The 22579-nt window shown below is 39.9% G+C and overlaps 1 protein-coding gene across 5 annotated transcripts in view; it reads left to right on the plus strand.

Moving 5' to 3' along the window:
- The window catches only part of LOC133664786 (E3 ubiquitin-protein ligase RNF31-like), an 80267-nt gene that overhangs the window by 14946 nt on the left and 42742 nt on the right, over positions 1 to 22579 (plus strand). For all 5 annotated transcript variants that reach the window (XM_062069691.1, XM_062069692.1, XM_062069693.1 and 2 more), the window contains 5 exons: positions 2728 to 2911; positions 4333 to 4466; positions 15364 to 15536; positions 19732 to 19965; positions 20040 to 20186. In XM_062069691.1, coding sequence (XP_061925675.1) covers positions 2728 to 2911; positions 4333 to 4466; positions 15364 to 15536; positions 19732 to 19965; positions 20040 to 20186 — 872 coding nt within the window. The remainder of the gene's footprint in view (positions 1 to 2727; positions 2912 to 4332; positions 4467 to 15363; positions 15537 to 19731; positions 19966 to 20039; positions 20187 to 22579) is intronic.

Raw genomic sequence — 22579 nt, forward strand, 5'->3', positions numbered from 1 at the left:
GATCAAGAAGCAGCAACATAGATGACGCATCAGAATCCATCGTTAGCAATAGATCATTAGTCATTTTTGCGAGGGCTGTCTCCGTAGAGTGATTTGCCCTGAAACCGGATTGAAAAGGTTCACAGAGATTGTTAGACGCTAAGTGTTCATTTAGCTGCTGTGCAACAATTTTTTCGAGAATTTTCGAGATAAACGGTAGGTGGGACACCGGCCGGTAGTTCACCATGAGGTCAGGATCGAGGTTAGGTCTTTTGAGTAGAGGATGAATAACCGCTTTTTTGAATGCTAGAGGAACAGTACCAGAGGAAAGTGATAAGTTTATAATATTTAACACTGATGGACCTAATAAAACAAAAAGCTCCTTGATAAGTTTCCCAGGAATTGGGTCAAGTAAACATGTTGTTTGTTTTGTCCCATTTACACATTTTAACAATTCCTCCAATGTTATTTCATCAAAGAGAGAGAAACTATTTTGGAGGGCAATGTCCGTCGTATATACCGTCGTATTTGTGTTAATAGAACCCAGTTGTAGCTGAGATGCATTGTCTTTAATCTCTTTTCTAATGACTTCAATTTTCTTATTAAAGAAATTCATAAAGTCATCTGCTGAGTGGGTGGAGCTACTGGGAGGAGTCCCTTGTTGGGTTAGCGATGCTACTGTACTAAACAAAAATTTAGGATCATTTTTGTTGAGGTGGATGAGATTTGAGTAATATTTAGCTTTAGCTGAGGTAAGCATGCGTTTATAAGTTATTAAACTATCACTCCATGCTTGATGGAAAACCTCAAGTTTAGTCGCACGCCATTTGCGTTCCAGCTTTCTACATGATAATTTCTGGGCTTTAGTTTCTTCTGTAAACCATGGGGTACGCCTTTTAGGGGCCCTTTTTAGCTTTAGCGGTGCTACACTATCAATGGTGTCGCGCAGGGCGTCGTTAAAGTTGTTAGTGAGGTTATCAATAGAGCCCACATAATTTGGGAATGGTGCCATTACTGAAGGCAGTAGGTCAGTAAGAGTCGTCGTTGTGGCAGTATTAATGTTGCGGCTGCTATAGTAGTTATTATTATTATTATTAGTTTGTTGACAATGAGTCAGAACTTCGAATTTTATAAGGTAATGATCGGACATTACTTTAGTGTACGGGAGTATCGTAACTTTAGAGGTGGTGACACCCCTGACAAGCACTAGATCTATCGTATTACCGTTGCGATGCGTGGGTTCATTTATTATTTGTGTAAGACCACAGCTATCAATTATAGTCTGGAGCGCCACGCATGGAGGGTCCGATGGGGTATTCATATGGATGTTAAAGTCTCCCATTATGATTATATTGTCGGCGTGCGTCACTAGATCAGCAACGAACTCTGAAAATTCATTGATAAAGTCCGAATAGGGCCCTGGGGGGCGGTAGATGACAGCCAGGTGCAGAGGCAGCGGTGTGACAAACCTCACAGTAAGCACCTCAAACGAGTTATATTTATTATTTAGGTCCGAGGTAAGGCTAAAGTTTTTGTTGTATATTAGTGCAACACCCCCACCCCTATCTATGGTGTGTTTACTTGTGTGTGATATCATGTGTGATACAAGCAGTCCTGCAGTGTTTAATTCTGTGTGATATCATATGCGATACAAGCAGTCCTGCAGTGTGTTTACTTGTGTGTGATACAAACAGTCCTATAGTGTGTTTAATTGTGTGTGATATCATGTGTGATACAAGCAGTCCTATAGTGTGTTTACTTGTGTGTGATACAAGTAGTCCTATAGTGTGTTTACTTGTGTGTGATATCATGTGTGATACAAGCAGTCCTGCATTGTTTAATTCTGTGTGATATCATATGCGATATAAGCAGTCTTGCAGTGTTTTTACTTGTGTGTGATATCATGTGTGATACAAGCAGTCCTATAGTGTGTTTACTTGTGTGTGTGATACAAGCAGTCCTATAGTGTGTTTACCTGTGTTTGATATCATGTGTGATACAAGCAGTCCTGCACGGTCTTTTTACTTGTGTGTGATATCATGTGTGATACAAGCAGTCCTTTAGTATGTTTACTTGTGTGTGATATCATGTGTGATACAAGCAGTCCTATAGTGTGTTTACTTGTGTGTGATATCATGTGTGATACAAGTAGTCCTATAGTGTGTTTACTTGTGTGTGATATCATGTGTGATACAAGCAGTCCTGCATTGTTTAATTCTGTGTGATATCATATGCGATATAAGCAGTCTTGCAGTGTTTTTACTTGTGTGTGATATCATGTGTGATACAAGCAGTCCTATGGTGTGTTTACTTGTTTGTGATATCATGTGTGATACAAGCAGTCCTGTCGTGTTTAATTCTGTGTGATATATGCGATACAAGCAGTCCTGCAGTGTGTTTACTTGTGTGTGATACAAACAGTCCTATAGCGTGTTTAATTGTGTGTGATATCATGTGATACAAGCAGTCCTATAGTGTGTTTACTTGTGTTTGATATCATGTGTGATACAAGCAGTCCTGCACGGTCTTTTTACTTGTGTGTGATACAAGCAGTCCTGCACTGTCTTTTTACTTGTGTGTGCGATATAAGCAGTCCTGCACAGTGTTTATTAGTGTGTGTGTGTGTGTGTGTGTTTGATATCATGTGTGATACAAGCAGTCCTGCAGTGTGTTTATTTATGTGTGATATCATGTGCGATACAAGCAGCCCAGTGTGGTCCAAATGCGGTCATGTACTGTATCTTCCAGAGAACTGCACCATGTGTGGAATATTCCGTGTGACTGTGCACTGTCTGAGCTGCCTGCAGGGTCTGTGTGGGGAGTGTGACCGCCTCTACCACGACCACCCTCACAGAGACAAGCACCGCCGCACCACCCTCACCTCTTCTTCATCATCACCATCACCGTGTCCCCCCAGTGGACACACTAAAAGGTATCTTTATCATCATCACTAAAAGGTTGGACAACTTCAAACATGTCTGCCTTTTTCCTCACTATAGGACCATTGATTAGGGACAAGTGAGACAGTTGATTAGGTACCCCCTTCACAGTGGAAACATAACCGCTTCCATCCATCCATTTTCTACCGCTTGTCCCTTTTGGGGTCGCGGGGGGTGCTGGCCTTGTTTCCTAATGTTCTTGCTAGCATGCTAACTGTTAGCATTTGGACAAATACACACCAGACAGGATGGCATTTCTCTCGTGCTAATGTTAGCATGCTAACTGTTAGCATTTGAACAAACACACACCAGACATGATGGCATTTCTCCCGTGCTAATGTTAGCATGCTAACTGTTAGCATTTGAACAAATACACACCAGACATGATGGCATTTCTCCCGTGCTAATTTTAGCATGCTAACTGTTAGCATTTGAACAAACACACACCAGACATGATGGCATTTCTTCCGTACTAATGTTAGCATGCTAACTGTTAGCATTTGAACAAATACACACCAGACAGGATGGCTTTTCTCCCGTGCTAATGTTAACATGCTAACTGTTAGCATTTGAACAAATACACACCAGACAGGATGGCATTTCTCCCGTGCTAATTTTAGCATGCTAACTGTTAGCATTTGAACAAACACACACCAGATATGATGGCATTTCTCCTGTGCTAATGTTAGCATTTGAACAGTTACACACCAGACATGATGGCATTTCTCCCGTGCTAGTTTTAGCATGCTAACTGTTAGCATTTGAACAAATACACACCAGGCATGATGGCATTTCTCTTGTGCTAATGTTAGCATGCTAACTGTTAGCATTTGAACAAATACACACCAGACAGGATGGCACTTCTCCCGCACTAATGTTAGCATTTGAACAATTACACACCAGACAGGATGGCATTTCTCCCTATCTGCTCCCGTGCTAATGTTAGCATGCTAATGCTTCCTACTAGCAATTTAGCCAGTTTTTATCCAAAAATCTTGGATTTTGATATTTGGCGCCATCTTTAAAGTACGCTAACTTTTCCTATGTTGTCATGCTCATAGTTAATGCTAGCATTTTAGCTAATTTTGTTTGTTTAAACCTCAACATCATGACTTTTTAAACCAGGCACCATCTTAGAAGCATGTTGACCTTTCTTACGTTAGCATGCTAACATAGGAAGACAAGCTAAGGTTAGCATGTTAACATTCATGTTAGCATTTTAGCTCATTATGTTTATTTAAACCTCAATATCATGGCTTTTTAAACTAGGCGCCATCTTAGAAATATGCTAACTTTATGTAACATAAATAGAGTACTCTGCAATAAGAAGTACTTAGTCCTCATGGTTTTATGGACCAGGCTTATACTGACTCAATCTGGTTTCCATTTTGACACTTTCACTTTCACTTTGCAGTTCTCCCACCTGGCATTGCCTTCAGTGCACAAAGGTCAACTGGTCCCAGGATGTGCTCTGTGAGGAATGTGAGGCTCCTCGCTACCAAGCCCTCAGCTGTGCAGCGGAACACTACCAGCCTGCTACCGTCACAGGTCTGTTCTACTAGTTAGTACTGACTAATTACTGGTAGGCAAGGCAAGGCAAGGCAACTTTATTTGTATAGCGCTTTTCATACACAAGGCAGACTCAAAGTGCTTCACAGACAACAAAGTGAAATGAAAGAAAATAAAAGCAAAATTAAAATGCAGACAATAAAAATAAGAACAGTGCAGACGTTAAAAGTTAAAAGATTAAAAGATTTAGCTGAAAGCTAAGGTGAACATAAAAGTCTTCAGTCTAGTTTTAAAAGTAGTGAGAGTTGGGGAGAGTCTGACATCTTCAGGAAGTTTATTCCAGCTATGTGTTGCATAGTGACTGAATGATGATCTCCCTTGATTTGAGTTTACTCTTGGAACCGCTAACAGATTGGTCTCAGAAGATCTTAGTGATCTAGAGGGCGTATATAGTGGGAGCATATCAGTGATATACTTGGGCCCTAGACCATGTAGTGATTTATATGTGAGCAGGAGGATTTTGAAATCTATTCTCTGATGTACAGGGAGCCAATGTAAGGATTTAAGAATTGGTGTAATGTGCTCACATTTTTTGGTCTTTGTTAGAACTCTAGCAGCAGCGTTCTGAACAAGCTGTAGCTGCCTGACAGTTTTTTTGGGAAGACCTGCAAGGAGACCATTACAATAGTCTAGCCTACTGGTAATAAAGGCATGTACAAGTTTTTCTAAGTCTTGAGCTGACATGAGCCCTCTAAGTCTTTTTACATTTTTGAGGTGATAGTAGGCCGATTTTGTTACTGATTTGATGTGACTGTCGAAATGTAAATCAGAATCTAAAATAACCCCAAGATTTCTGGCTTTATTTGAGGTTTTCAGGGACAGTGATTGAAGGTGTTGGATGACTTTAAACCTTTCTTTTTTAGCACCAAAAACAATTATCTCAGTTTTATCTTCATTTAGTTGTAGGAAATTTTGGCACATCCAGTGTTTGACTTGCTCAATGCACTGGCACAGAAGATCTATGGGGCGATAGTCATTTGGTGATAGCGCTACATAGATTTGGGTGTCATCGGCATAGCAATGATGGTCAATGTTATTATTTTGCATGATTTGTCCTAGTGGGAGCATATAGATGTTAAATAAAGTCGGCCCCAAGATTGAACCTTGGGGGACTCCACACGTTACGTTGGTTGGTTCTGATACAAAGTCACCAATGGAAACAAAATAGTTCCTATCTTGTAGATATGACTTGAACCAGCTTAAAACTGTGCCTGAGATCCCCACCCAGTTTTCCAACCTGTCCAAAAGTATTGAGTGGTCGACAGTGTCAAATGCAGCACTGAGGTCCAAAAGCATTAATACTGAAGTTTTGCCAGAGTCTGTGTTTAGACGGATGTCATTTATAACTTTAAGAAGGGCCGTCTCTGTGCTATGAAGAGGTCGAAATCCTGACTGGAAGTTGTTGTGGCAGCCAGTAGAAGCCAAGAAGTGATTTAGTTGTTGGAGGACAACTTTCTCAATTATTTTACTTATGAATGGTAGATTTGTGGTACCCCCACTAATAACTTGATACCAGTCACTACTTACTAGTTACTGCTTGCTAGTTACTATTTAGTAATTGTTAGTTACTACATACTAATTACTACCTTTTGCTCACTAGTGTTCTTACTAGTTACTCATTACTACCTATTACTAACTAATTACTAGTTATTACCGACTAAAAACTGGTTATCCCCAATAATAACTAGATACCAGTCACTTCTTACTAGTTACTGCTTGCTATTTACAATTTACTGCTTGCTAGTTACTATTTAGTAATTTTTAGTTACTACATACTCATTACTACCTATTGCTCACTAGTTGTTCTTCCTACTCACTAATGAATACATACTAGTTACTAATTATTACCTATTACTAACTAATTACAAGTTATTACTGACTAAATACTGGTTATCCCCAATAATAAGTAGATACCAGTCACTTCTTACTAGTTACTGCTTGCTAGTTACTATTTAGTAATTGTTAGTTACTACATACTAATTACTACCTATTGCTCACTAGTTGTTCTTACTACATACTAGTTACTAATTACTACCTATTACTAAGTAATTACTAGTTATTACTGACTAATTGCTGACTATCCCCAATAATAACTACATACCAGTCACTGCTTGCTAGTTACTGCTTGCTAGTTACTACTTAGTATTTGTTAGTTACTACATTCTAATGACTACCTATTGCTCACTGGTTGTTCTTACTACTTAGTAGTTACTACATACTAGTTAATAATTAGTTACTCATTACTATTATTGTATTTACTAATTACTAGTTATTAGCTGCTAGTTACTGCTTACTAGTTAGTAGTCACTAACTACTACTTACTCGTGACTATTTACTAGGTACAAATTACAACATACTAGTTACCACTCACTAGTTACTGGTTACTACTTACTGGTTGTGATATACTATTACTGACTGCTAACTACTAGTTACTGGATACTTGATCCTACAAGTAACTAAATACTAGTTAGTATTACTGGTTACTAAATACAAAAAAATACTTACTGGTTATGTTTACTAGTTATTCCTTACTAGTTACTATATGTAGTTATTGTATACTAATGTCCTCTTACTACATGGCTGACAAGAGTGTGTAGATACAACATGCAGTGTTTCCCATAAACTGCCAAGATACCTGTGGCGGTGGGGGCGTGGCTATGGGCGTGGTCACCATGACATCATCGAGTAATTTGCATAATTTACTACAATGATTTGATTTTCTCTAAAAAGGCTCAAAAAATGTATACTTATTAATAATAACGGTTTTGTTTTAAACGTCCATCCATCCATTTTATAATATAATTACAACACTTTATGTACATATTTATATACAGATTTGAACAATAAGTTATTCACTGAAATATATTTATTAATTGTGGTTCTTACAAAAAATATATCTTATAAAATATATAGAGCTAAAATGTCTCAAAGCTCTGCCCCTTTAATTAGTGCATACTAAATCATTTAACTTTAGCCTACTACTACAAGCATATTATTTACCAGCAACATAAAGTGAAACAGAGGCAGAGTCAGTAACAAATAAACAGAAAACAGTAGTGGTGGTAGATAGACACAGAGCTTCATCAAACATCTGATCCAATGAACAAAGAGCTCCAAAAATCTTGAATCAGTTTTACTCCCTACACTTAACCATGTGTTTCCTACTGCCTGCAGACTTTGCACCCTTTGTTATATACACATGTTGTGTTTCTAATATAAATACATTTATTAAAGTAAAATACAAATAAGGCAACAAGAGAAGTATCCTACACTTCTCTTTTGTAAAGTAAATGTGAACAGCCGATATGGGCATCTACATCTACTATATGATTTGCCTGAAAAGCTGGACAGGACAAAAAAAAAAAAAAAAAAAAAAAAAATTAAATTTTTAATGTTTTTTTTAATTTTTTTAAAATTTTTATTTGTGGCTGACGTAATTATTTAGTGGCGGGCCGCCACAAATAAATGAATGTGTGGGAAACACTGACATGAGTGTGTAGATACAAGATGAGTGTGTTGTTACAGAGTGGCAGTGTAGGAGCTGCACAGTCATCAATGCAGGCATCAGTGTACTGTGTGAGTGTGTAGATACAACATGAGTGTGTAGATACAACATGAGTGTGTAGATACAAGATGAGTGTGTTGTTACAGAGTGGCAGTGTAGGAGCTGCACAGTCATCAATGCAGGCATCAGTGTACTGTGTGAGTGTGTAGATACAACATGAGTGTGTTGTTGCAGAGTGGCAGTGTAGGAGCTGCACAGTCATCAATGCAGGCATCAGTGTACTGTGTGAGTGTGTAGATACAAGATGAGTGTGTTGTTACAGAGTGTGTAGATACAACATGAGTGTGTAGATACAAGATGAGTGTGTTGTTACAGAGTGTGTAGATACAACATGAGTGTGTAGATACAAGATGAGTGTGTTGTTACAGAGTGTGTAGATACAAGATGAGTGTGTTGTTACAGAGTGTGTAGATACAACATGAATGTGTTGTTACAGAGTGTGTAGATACAAGATGAGTGTGTAGATACAACATGAGTGTGTTGTTACAGAGTGTGTAGATACAAGATGAGTGTGTAGATACAAGATGAGTGTGTTGTTACAGAGTGTGTAGATACAACATGAGTGTGTAGATACAACATGAGTGTGTTGTTACAGGGTGGCAGTGTAGGAGCTGCACAGTCATCAATGCAGGCATCAGTGTACTGTGTGAGTGTGTAGATACAACATGAGTGTGTTGTTGCAGAGTGTGTAGATACAACATGAGTGTGTAGATACAACATGAGTGTGTTGTTACAGAGTGTGGATACAACATGAGTGTGTAGATACAAGATGAGTGTGTTGTTACAGAGTGTGTAGATACAACATTAGTGTGTAGATACAAGATGAGTGTGTTGTTACAGAGTGTGTAGATACAAGATGAGTGTGTTGTTACAGAGTGTGTAGATACAACATGAGTGTGTAGATACAACATGAGTGTGTTGTTACAGAGTGTGTAGATACAAGATGAGTGTGTTGTTACAGAGTGTGTAGATACAAGATGAGTGTGTTGTTACAGAGTGTGTAGATACAAGATGAGTGTGTTGTTACAGAGTGTGTAGATACAAGATGAGTGTGTAGATACAAGATGAGTGTGTTGTTACAGAGTGTGTAGATACAACATGAGTGTGTTGTTACAGAGTGTGTAGATACAAGATGAGTGTGTTGTTACAGAGTGTGTAGATACAACATGAGTGTGTAGATACAAGATGAGTGTGTTGTTACAGAGTGTGTAGATACAACATGAGTGTGAAGATACAAGATGAGTGTGTTGTTACAGAGTGTGTAGATACAACATGAGTGTGTTGTTACAGAGTGTGTAGATACAAGATGAGTGTGTTGTTGCAGAGTGTGTAGATACAAGATGAGTGTGTTGTTACAGAGTGTGTAGATACAACATGAGTGTGTTGTTACAGAGTGTGTAGATACAACATGAGTGTGTTGTTACAGAGTGTGTAGATACAAGATGAGTGTGTAGATACAACATCAGTGTGTAGCTACAAGATGAGTGTGTTGTTACAGAGTGGCAGTGTAGGAGCTGCACAGTCATCAATGCAGGCATCAGTGTACTGTGTGAGTGTGTAGATACAACATGAGTGTGTAGATACAACATGAGTGTGTAGATACAAGATGAGTGTGTTGTTACAGAGTGGCAGTGTAGGAGCTGCACAGTCATCAATGCAGGCATCAGTGTACTGTGAGTGTGTGGATACAACATGAGTGTGTAGATACAACATGAGTGTGTTGTTACAGAGTGTGTAGATACAACATGAGTGTGTAGATACAAGATGAGTGTGTTGTTACAGAGTGGCAGTGTAGGAGCTGCACAGTCATCAATGCAGGCATCAGTGTACTGTGTGAGTGTGTAGATACAACATGAGTGTGTTGTTACAGAGTGTGTAGATACAACATGAGTGTGTTGTTACAGAGTGGCAGTGTAGGAGCTGCACAGTCATCAATGCAGGCATCAGTGTACTGTGTGAGTGTGTAGATACAAGATGAGTGTGTTGTTACAGAGTGTGTAGATACAACATGAGTGTGTAGATACAAGATGAGTGTGTTGTTACAGAGTGTGTAGATACAACATGAGTGTGTAGATACAAGATGAGTGTGTTGTTACAGAGTGTGTAGATACAAGATGAGTGTGTTGTTACAGAGTGTGTAGATACAACATGAATGTGTTGTTACAGAGTGTGTAGATACAAGATGAGTGTGTAGATACAACATGAGTGTGTTGTTACAGAGTGTGTAGATACAAGATGAGTGTGTAGATACAAGATGAGTGTGTTGTTACAGAGTGTGTAGATACAACATGAGTGTGTAGATACAACATGAGTGTGTAGATACAAGATGAGTGTGTTGTTACAGAGTGGCAGTGTAGGAGCTGCACAGTCATCAATGCAGGCATCAGTGTACTGTGTGAGTGTGTAGATACAACATGAGTGTGTTGTTGCAGAGTGTGTAGATACAACATGAGTGTGTAGATACAACATGAGTGTGTTGTTACAGAGTGTGGATACAACATGAGTGTGTAGATACAAGATGAGTGTGTTGTTACAGAGTGTGTAGATACAACATTAGTGTGTAGATACAAGATGAGTGTGTTGTTACAGAGTGTGTAGATACAAGATGAGTGTGTTGTTACAGAGTGTGTAGATACAACATGAGTGTGTAGATACAACATGAGTGTGTTGTTACAGAGTGTGTAGATACAAGATGAGTGTGTTGTTACAGAGTGTGTAGATACAAGATGAGTGTGTTGTTACAGAGTGTGTAGATACAAGATGAGTGTGTTGTTACAGAGTGTGTAGATACAAGATGAGTGTGTAGATACAAGATGAGTGTGTTGTTACAGAGTGTGTAGATACAACATGAGTGTGTTGTTACAGAGTGTGTAGATACAAGATGAGTGTGTTGTTACAGAGTGTGTAGATACAACATGAGTGTGTAGATACAAGATGAGTGTGTTGTTACAGAGTGTGTAGATACAACATGAGTGTGAAGATACAAGATGAGTGTGTTGTTACAGAGTGTGTAGATACAACATGAGTGTGTTGTTACAGAGTGTGTAGATACAAGATGAGTGTGTTGTTGCAGAGTGTGTAGATACAAGATGAGTGTGTTGTTACAGAGTGTGTAGATACAACATGAGTGTGTTGTTACAGAGTGTGTAGATACAACATGAGTGTGTTGTTACAGAGTGTGTAGATACAAGATGAGTGTGTAGATACAACATCAGTGTGTAGCTACAAGATGAGTGTGTTGTTACAGAGTGGCAGTGTAGGAGCTGCACAGTCATCAATGCAGGCATCAGTGTACTGTGTGAGTGTGTAGATACAACATGAGTGTGTAGATACAACATGAGTGTGTAGATACAAGATGAGTGTGTTGTTACAGAGTGGCAGTGTAGGAGCTGCACAGTCATCAATGCAGGCATCAGTGTACTGTGAGTGTGTGGATACAACATGAGTGTGTAGATACAACATGAGTGTGTTGTTACAGAGTGTGTAGATACAACATGAGTGTGTAGATACAAGATGAGTGTGTTGTTACAGAGTGGCAGTGTAGGAGCTGCACAGTCATCAATGCAGGCATCAGTGTACTGTGTGAGTGTGTAGATACAACATGAGTGTGTTGTTACAGAGTGTGTAGATACAACATGAGTGTGTTGTTACAGAGTGGCAGTGTAGGAGCTGCACAGTCATCAATGCAGGCATCAGTGTACTGTGTGAGTGTGTAGATACAACATGAGTGTGTAGATACAACATGAGTGTGTTGTTACAGAGTGTGTAGATACAACATGAGTGTGTTGTTACAGAGTGTGTAGATACAAGATGAGTGTGTAGATACAACATGAGTGTGTTGTTACAGAGTTGTAGTGTAGGAGCTGCACAGTCATCAATGCAGGCATCAGTGTACTGTGTGAGTGTGTAGATACAACATGAGTGTGTTGTTACAGAGTGTGTAGATACAACATGAGTGTGTAGATACAACATGAGTGTGTAGATACAAGATGAGTGTGTTGTTACAGAGTGGCAGTGTAGGAGCTGCACAGTCATCAATGCAGGCATCAGTGTACTGTGTGAGTGTGTAGATACAACATGAGTGTGTTGTTACAGAGTGTGTAGATACAACATGAGTGTGTAGATACAAGATGAGTGTGTTGTTACAGAGTGGCAGTGTAGGAGCTGCACAGTCATCAATGCAGGCATCAGTGTGCTGTGTGAGTGTGTAGATACAACATGAGTGTGTAGATACAACATGAGTGTGTAGCTACAAGATGAGTGTGTTGTTACAGAGTGGCAGTGTAGGAGCTGCACAGTCATCAATGCAGGCATCAGTGTACTGTGTGAGTGTGTAGATACAACATGAGTGTGTAGATACAACATGAGTGTGTAGATACAAGATGAGTGTGTTGTTACAGAGTGGCAGTGTAGGAGCTGCACAGTCATCAATGCAGGCATCAGTGTACTGTGAGTGTGTAGATACAACATGAGTGTGTAGATACAACATGAGTGTGTTGTTACAGAGTGTGTAGATACAACATGAGTGTGTAGATACAAGATGAGTGTGTTGTTACAGAGTGGCAGTGTAGGAGCTGCACAGTCATCAATGCAGGCATTAGTGTACTGTGTGAGTGTGTAGATACAACATGAGTGTGTTGTTACAGAGTGTGTAGATACAACATGAGTGTGTTGTTACAGAGTGGCAGTGTAGGAGCTGCACAGTCATCAATGCAGGCATCAGTGTACTGTGTGAGTGTGTAGATACAACATGAGTGTGTAGATACAACATGAGTGTGTAGATACAACATGAGTGTGTTGTTACAGAGTGGCAGTGTAGGAGCTGCACAGTCATCAATGCAGGCATCAGTGTACTGTGTGAGTGTGTAGATACAACATGAGTGTGTAGATACAACATGAGTGTGTTGTTACAGAGTGTGTAGATACAACATGAGTGTGTTGTTACAGAGTGTGTAGATACAAGATGAGTGTGTAGATACAACATGAGTGTGTTGTTACAGAGTTGTAGTGTAGGAGCTGCACAGTCATCAATGCAGGCATCAGTGTACTGTGTGAGTGTGTAGATACAACATGAGTGTGTTGTTACAGAGTGTGTAGATACAACATGAGTGTGTAGATACAACATGAGTGTGTAGATACAAGATGAGTGTGTTGTTACAGAGTGGCAGTGTAGGAGCTGCACAGTCATCAATGCAGGCATCAGTGTACTGTGTGAGTGTGTAGATACAACATGAGTGTGTTGTTACAGAGTGTGTAGATACAACATGAGTGTGTAGATACAAGATGAGTGTGTTGTTACAGAGTGGCAGTGTAGGAGCTGCACAGTCATCAATGCAGGCATCAGTGTACTGTGTGAGTGTGTAGATACAACATGAGTGTGTAGATACAACATGAGTGTGTAGCTACAAGATGAGTGTGTTGTTACAGAGTGGCAGTGTAGGAGCTGCACAGTCATCAATGCAGGCATCAGTGTACTGTGTGAGTGTGTAGATACAACATGAGTGTGTAGATACAACATGAGTGTGTAGATACAAGATGAGTGTGTTGTTACAGAGTGGCAGTGTAGGAGCTGCACAGTCATCAATGCAGGCATCAGTGTACTGTGAGTGTGTAGATACAACATGAGTGTGTAGATACAACATGAGTGTGTTGTTACAGAGTGTGTAGATACAACATGAGTGTGTAGATACAAGATGAGTGTGTTGTTACAGAGTGGCAGTGTAGGAGCTGCACAGTCATCAATGCAGGCATCAGTGTACTGTGTGAGTGTGTAGATACAACATGAGTGTGTTGTTACAGAGTGTGTAGATACAACATGAGTGTGTAGATACAAGATGAGTGTGTTGTTACAGAGTGGCAGTGTAGGAGCTGCACAGTCATCAATGCAGGCATCAGTGTACTGTGTGAGTGTGTAGATACAACATGAGTGTGTAGATACAACATGAGTGTGTAGCTACAAGATGAGTGTGTTGTTACAGAGTGGCAGTGTAGGAGCTGCACAGTCATCAATGCAGGCATCAGTGTACTGTGTGAGTGTGTAGATACAACATGAGTGTGTAGATACAACATGAGTGTGTAGATACAAGATGAGTGTGTTGTTACAGAGTGGCAGTGTAGGAGCTGCACAGTCATCAATGCAGGCATCAGTGTACTGTGTGAGTGTGTAGATACAACATGAGTGTGTTGTTACAGAGTGGCAGTGTAGGAGCTGCACAGTCATCAATGCAGGCATCAGTGTACTGTGAGTGTGTAGATACAACATGAGTGTGTAGATACAACATGAGTGTGTTGTTACAGAGTGTGTAGATACAACATGAGTGTGTAGATACAAGATGAGTGTGTTGTTACAGAGTGGCAGTGTAGGAGCTGCACAGTCATCAATGCAGGCATCAGTGTACTGTGTGAGTGTGTAGATACAACATGAGTGTGTTGTTACAGAGTGTGTAGATACAACATGAGTGTGTAGATACAAGATGAGTGTGTTGTTACAGAGTGGCAGTGTAGGAGCTGCACAGTCATCAATGCAGGCATCAGTGTACTGTGTGAGTGTGTAGATACAACATGAGTGTGTAGATACAACATGAGTGTGTAGCTACAAGATGAGTGTGTTGTTACAGAGTGGCAGTGTAGGAGCTGCACAGTCATCAATGCAGGCATCAGTGTACTGTGTGAGTGTGTAGATACAACATGAGTGTGTAGATACAACATGAGTGTGTAGATACAAGATGAGTGTGTTGTTACAGAGTGGCAGTGTAGGAGCTGCACAGTCATCAATGCAGGCATCAGTGTACTGTGAGTGTGTGGATACAACATGAGTGTGTAGATACAACATGAGTGTGTTGTTACAGAGTATGTAGATACAACATGAGTGTGTAGATACAAGATGAGTGTGTTGTTACAGAGTGGCAGTGTAGGAGCTGCACAGTCATCAATGCAGGCATCAGTGTACTGTGTGAGTGTGTAGATACAACATGAGTGTGTAGATACAACATGAGTGTGTAGCTACAAGATGAGTGTGTTGTTACAGAGTGGCAGTGTAGGAGCTGCACAGTCATCAATGCAGGCATCAGTGTACTGTGTGAGTGTGTAGATACAACATGAGTGTGTAGATACAACATGAGTGTGTAGATACAAGATGAGTGTGTTGTTACAGAGTGGCAGTGTAGGAGCTGCACAGTCATCAATGCAGGCATCAGTGTACTGTGAGTGTGTGGATACAACATGAGTGTGTAGATACAACATGAGTGTGTTGTTACAGAGTATGTAGATACAACATGAGTGTGTAGATACAAGATGAGTGTGTTGTTACAGAGTGGCAGTGTAGGAGCTGCACAGTCATCAATGCAGGCATCAGTGTACTGTGTGAGGTGTGTGAAAGACCCCGCCTGGCTACCAGACCTCCACTGACTCCATCACACCCTCCTGTTACACCACCCAGACCACCTGCACCTGTGCTGGGCATGCCTGGAGATCCTGACAGCCAGGTACTCACTCACCCCTGTTACTACCACTTACTGACTTCTTATACCACTTACCGTACTCATTTATTTTACACTTATTGATTTCTTATAGAAGTTATTGACTTATTATAGTAGTTATTGATTTCCTATAGCAGTTATTGATTTCTTCTTTGTGTTCCTGCCATTCCTGGTACATGAGTCCAGTTTGCACATAATGTCACCAGGGGTGTAATGCTTGTTTTATATTGATGTCATGTACAAACCCCGTTTCCATATGAGTTGGGAAATGGTGTTAGATGTAAATATAAACGGAATACAAAGACAACATATTTGATGTTCAAACTCACAATCTTTTTTTTTTGTGCAAATAATCATTAACTTTAGAATTTGATGGCAGCAACATGTGACAAAGAAGTTGGGAAAGGTGGCAATAAATACTGATAAAGTTGAGGAATGCTCATCAAACACTTATTTGGAACATCCCACAGGTGTGCAGGCTAATTGGGAACAGGTGGGTGCCATGATTGGGTATAAAAGTAGATTCCATGAAATGCTCAGTCATTCACAAACAAGGATGGTGCGAGGGTCACCACTTTGTCAACAAATGCCTGAGCAAATTTGTTTAAGAACGACATTTATCAACCAGGCTATTGCAAGGAATTTTAGGGATTTCACCATCTACGCTCCGTAATATCATCAAAGGGTTCGGAGAATGTGGAGAAATCACTGCACGTAAGCAGCTAAGCCCGGTGACTTTCCATCCCTCAGGCTGTACTGCATCGACAAGCCACATCAGTGTGTAAAGGTTATCACCACATGGGACACTTCAGAAAGCCACTGTCAGTAACTACAGTTGGTCGCTACATCTGTAAGTGCAAGTTGAATCTCTCCTATGCACGGCCAAAACATCAGTGTGTAAAGGATATCACCTATGCAAGGCCAAAACATCAGTGTGTAAAGGATATCACCTATGCAAGGCCAAAACATCAGTGTGTAAAACATCAGTGTGTAAAGGATATCACCACATGGGACACTTCAGAAAGCCACTGTCAGTAACTACAGTTGGTCGCTACATCTGTAAGTGCAAGTTAAATCTCTCCTATGCAAGGCCAAAACATCAGTGTGTAAAGAATATCACCTATGCAAGGCCAAAACATCAGTGTGTAAAGGATATCACCTATGCAAGGCCAAAACATCAGTGTGTAAAGGATATCACCTATGCAAGGCCAAAACATCAGTGTGTAAAGGATATCACCACATGGAACACTTCAGAAAGCCACTGTCAGTAACTACAGTTGGTCGCTACATCTGTAAGTGCAAGTTAAAACTCTCCTATGCAAGGCGAAAACCGTTTATCAACAACACCCAGAAACGCCGTCGGCTTCGCTGGGCCTGAGCTCATCTAAGATGGACTGATACAAAGTGGAAAAGTGTTCTGTGGTCTGACGAGTCCACATTTCAAATTGTTTTTGGAAACTGTGGACGTCGTGTCCTCCGGACCAAAGAGGAAAAGACTGTTCTAGGGTGAAAGTGTAAAAGGCAGCATGTGTGATGGTATGGGGGTGTATTAGTGGTCAAGACATGTTCTAGGGGGAAAGTGTGATGGTATGGGGGTGTATTAGTGGTCAAGACATGTTCTAGGGTGAAAGTGTAAAAGGCAGCATGTGTGATGGTATGGGGGTGTATTAGTGGTCAAGACATGTTCTAGGGTGAAAGTGTAAAAGGCAGCATGTGTGATGGTATGGGGGTGTATTAGTGGTCAAGACATGTTCTAGGGTGAAAGTGTAAAAGGCAGCATGTGTGATGGTATGGGGGTGTATTAGTGGTCAAGACATGTTCTAGGGTGAAAGTGTAAAAGGCAGCATGTGTGATGGTATGGGGGTGTATTAGTGGTCAAGACATGTTCTAGGGTGAAAGTGTGATGGTATGGGGGTGTATTAGTGGTCAAGACATGTTTTAGGGTGAAAGTGTGATGGTATGGGGGTGTATTAGTGGTCAAGACATGTTCTAGGGTGAAAGTGTAAAAGGCAGCATGTGTGATGGTATGGGGGTGTATTAGTGGTCAAGACATGTTCTAGGGTGAAAGTGTAAAAGGCAGCATGTGTGATGGTATGGGGGTGTATTAGTGGCCAAGACATGGGTAACTTACACATCTGTGAAGGCACCATTAATGCTGAAAAGTACATACAGCTTTTGGAGCAACATATGTTGCCATCCAAGCAACGTTACCATGGACGCCCCTGCTTATTTCAGCAAGACAATGCCAAGCCAGGTGTTACATCAACGTGGCTTCATAGTAAAAGAGTGCGGGTACTAGACTGGCCTGCCTGTAGTCCAGATATTTACATCTAACACCATTTCCCAACTCATATGGAAACGGGGTTTGTAGATGTTTGATATCAATTATAGCAGAGGTGTCAAAGTGCTAACTCATTTTTCAACAGCTCGCGGCACAATTGTTAGCATTCAAATATTAGCATGATAGCTTTTCATCTACAATTTTTTTTTTCCATCAACCTTTTTTTTATTTTCAAAATAAATTTTATCCTCAAACTTTTTTCTATCCATTTTGTTCTTCGTTAACCAACCATTTGTTTTTATTTATAACAACGTTTTTATCCTCCATCTTTTTTCCATCCACCATCTTTTTTCATTTATTTATTTTTTTCATCCATCTTTTTTGCATTCTCCGTTTTTAATTTATATTTAAAAAATGTGCATCCTCCTTTATTTTTTTTTTCATAATTTTTGATTCGTTTTTATCCTCCATCTTTTTTTCCAACCATCATCTTTTTATTTATTTATTTTTCTTATTATTGTTTTAGCCACCATCTATTCTTTTTCATCCACTACCTTTTTCTTAATTTATAAAAAAAACAACATTTTATCCTGCCACCCTTTTTTGTCTATTTTGTCCATCTTTTTTTTCATCCACTATCTTTTTCCGTAACTACACTTAGCATGATTTTTTCGTGCTAATTTTGCAGTTCTACATCTCAGCATCAAATATTTTCTTACTTGTCAGCATGCTAACGTTAGTAGCCTAGCTTGTTTTCCCCGCAAATTTTATAGGTACACGCCAAAGTCCGCTAACGTTAGCATGCTAACTAGGGATGTCCGATAATGGCTTTTTGCCGATATCCGATATTCCGATATTGTCCAACTCTTTAATTACCGATACCGATATCAACCGATATATGCAGTCGTGGAATTAACACATTATTATGCCTAATTTGGACAACCAGGTATGGTGAAGATAAGGTACTTTTTAAAAAGAATAATAAAATAAGATAACTAAATTAAAAACATTTTCTTGAATAAAAAAGAAAGTACAACAATATAAAAACAGTTACATAGAAACTAGTAATGAATGAAAATGAGTCAAATTAACTGTTAAAGGTTAGTACTATTAGTGGAGCAGCAGCACGCACAATCATGTGTGCTTACGGACTGTATCCCTTGCAGACTGTATTGATATATATTGATATATAATGTAGGAAGCAGAATATTGATAACAGAAAGAAATGGGGGGAGGGAGGTTTTTTGGGTTGGTGCACTAATTGTAAGTGTATCTTGTGTTTTTTATGTTGATTTAATTAAAAAAATTAAAAAAAACGATACAGATAATAAAAAAAACGATACCGATAATTTCCGATATTACATTTTAACGCATTTATCGGACATCCCTAATGCTAACCTTTTTAAACCACTTTTTTCCCAGCTATACATGGTATATATTTTGGTACGCATGTTACAGTTAGCATTTTAACATGCTAGCATTATCACGCTAACTTTTTAAGTTAATTTTGCAGGTCATATATTTCTGTATTTTGCTAATGCTATCTGTAAGCGGGCTATTGTTGGCATATTAGCATAGTCCTTGCTTGTATTTTTGGTTACTTGAGCGTGCTAGCTGTTAGCATTACAGTTTGACTTTGCCTCTTCAGCATTAACACGGAATTTCTACAGAAATAACATTTTATAGTTGTTTGAAAAAAATGTACATTTTGTACTGGTTTTGAATGTGTAAACTACAAAAATGGCCGCCGCATTCTTTGATTCGTCAGTTTGTAGCAGTTCGTAGCATGTTAACTATTAGCATGCTAATGTTAGCATGACAGCATTTTCTTTGCCTCATTTTAACGGTACAGTCATTTATTTTGTGACTTGACGCTATCTGGCTAGCAAGCTAACTGTTAGCGTCTTGCCGCCCTGCCAGTGGGTGTGTCAGTTCTGCACCTACCTCAACTACTCCCCCGCCACCGTGTGTGAGATGTGCGACCTGGCACGTCCGGAGCCCGCCCCTCTGCCGGCCAAGCTCCGCCCTCCCTCCCCGGTCAGGCGGGTGCCCGCCCTGCCAGTCAAGCGCAAAGTGACCGCCCAGGAAGACCTGGACTCGTGTAGGCAGCGGCGGCTGAAGGAGGAGGGGCTAAAGCTCGTCCAGCTGATACGTGCAAGTCCTCTTTACTCCGTGACTTGTTTGGTACGCGCATGTTCTTCATGCTATTTGTGTTGGCTCCATGTCAGGAGGGGGAGAAGGTGGGCATGAGTCCTGAGGAGGTCTACACCTGCACCAGGGTGGCAGGAGATAGTCCCCTAGTGGCCTGCAGGTGGATGAAGTCCGAACTACCTCTGCAGTTGGACAAGATCATCATGTTGGCAGCAACCTTGTCAGTAAGTGGACTAGATCATCTTCAGTAAGTGGACTAGATCATCTTCAGTAAGTGGACTAGATCATGTTAATTTCACTACATCAGTCAGTAAGTGGACTAGATCATCTTCAGTAAGTGGACTAGATCATGTTCATTTCACTACATCAGTCAGTAAGAGGACTAGATCATGTTCATGTCTCTACATCAGTCAGTAAGAGGACTAGATCATGTTCATGTCTCTACATCAGTCAGTAAGAGGACTAGATCATGTTCATGTCACTACATCAGTCAGTAAGAGGACTAGATCATGTTCATGTCACTACATCAGTCAGTAAGAGGAAGATGGCCGCCGTGAGCAACGTGAGTTGAGACCGTCTCTACACAAGTCCCAGTATGTATAGTTAATAATGGCATAAACGCTCCAGTGATACAATAATTTAAGTCGTTTTCGTTGTATATATCCACCTCTCTGCAATTGGTGAGATATATACTCCTCACGAGGGTGATTTGGCGGAAGATAAGGTGCCTCGAACGCCGAGTGACTCATTGTTCACCTGCAAACATGCCACAACGCGGATCAAAGGAGTCAAAACGTGGCCGTGATCAATTGTCCTCCAGTGATTTGGATGAAAAAGCAACGTTTACTCCGGACGATCGAAAAATGTTGCAAGCCATGGGTGAAAAATTTGGAAAATTGGACATTTTGGATGAACTAAAAACTGACGTTTCAGAGCTGAAAAAATCAGTCGAGCACAATCACGCTGAAATGGTGGAGATAAAAAAGGAACAGACAACGCTAAAAGTTGAGTTAACAAGCCTGAAACTCGAAACTACAAGACTGACAACGGAGAACGAGAAATTAAAGGCAGACTTGTTGGAACTCCGCTGCAGGAGCATGCGGGACAACCTGCTAATCATGGGAATTAGCGAAGATGGAGGAGAAACTTACGGCATTGCGGAGAACCTCGTCAGAGCCTTTCTGCAGAAGCAACTCAGCATCCCGGAGGAAGAAGTTAAGAGGATCCAGATGGAGCGAGCACACAGGATTGGCAGACGCAAGGAGGATGCTATACCGAGACCTATGCTTGTAAAGTTTACTAACTCCAAATGCAAAGACGAAATGCTTGCTGTCTCCAGAAGACTGAAAGGTACTAAATTCTTCATGACCAGCCAATATCCAATCGAGGTGGTGGAGAAACGACGTAAGTTGATTCCAATTATGAAGTCATTTAGGCAAAAAGGACAACAAGCTCGTCTTGTTGTGGATAAACTGTACATTAACGGTGAGCTGTACAGAAGCATGTGAGGAACAATAACAATGTCGCGCAGTGATTGCGTCATCGCGACATCACCATGGTAACGACTTGACGGATGTGTTTTGACATTTTGTTTGTGGAGCTTTTTAGTTTATTCTGGGACTGGACAATGTAGTTAGATGTTGGCAAACGGTCAGCGAATTATATATTTTGGGGGTTATATGTTTGTTTGTCTTGGGTGCTGTGGTGTGAATGGTATGTCTGTGGGTTTATTAGAGGGGATATTGGTTTCCTTGGAAATAGCAAGTGATGCTGCAGTTTTTAGTTACAAGATTTTCATGTCTATGAAACTTATGGTATTAAGAGAATCAATAAAATATACAATGAATTTACTCAGATTATATGATTTATAGGAACGATAATGAAGTTGGAATAATTAGTTATAATTGCAATGGTCTTGCAGACAACAGAAAAAGAAAACTTATATTTATGTGGTTGAATGAAAAAAAACAAGATCTTTTTTGTCTTCAAGAAACGCATTCAACACATTTAGATGAAGAAAAATGGAGAAAAGAATGGGATGGTCCAATTTTCTTTTCACATGGTTACAGAAATTCAAAAGGTGTTATGATTTTGATAAAAAAAAACTTTAATTTTCAATTTAACTGTATGGAAAAAGACTCACAAGGACGTTGGCTAATATTAAATATGATTATTCAAGGTCAAAAGATGTGTGTTTTGAATCTGTATGGGCCAAATGTTGATGAACCTTCCTTTTTTGAAGAAATAAGTGACATGTTGCAAGAACAACAAGGGGAAATTATTATTGTGGGGGACTTTAACGTTGCTTTGGATAAAGTTCTGGACCGAAAAGGGAATTTTTCAATGGATTATCATCCTCAATCTTTACAAAAGATTCAAAATGTTATGGATGCATTTGATTTAATTGATATCTGGAGATTCAAAAACCCTAGGTTAGTACGGTATACATGGAGAAGACAAAAGCAGGCAAGTCGTATTGACTATTTTTTGATATCATTTTCATTGCTAAACAAAGTGACTGCAATAGCAATCGATGATAAATTGCGTTCTGATCATAATTGTATAGGAATAAATATTGCAATTGAAGATAATACACGTGGGCCCGGATATTGGAAGT

Source organism: Entelurus aequoreus, linkage group LG14 (genome assembly GCF_033978785.1).
Source record: "Entelurus aequoreus isolate RoL-2023_Sb linkage group LG14, RoL_Eaeq_v1.1, whole genome shotgun sequence".
NCBI lineage: Eukaryota > Metazoa > Chordata > Actinopteri > Syngnathiformes > Syngnathidae > Entelurus > Entelurus aequoreus.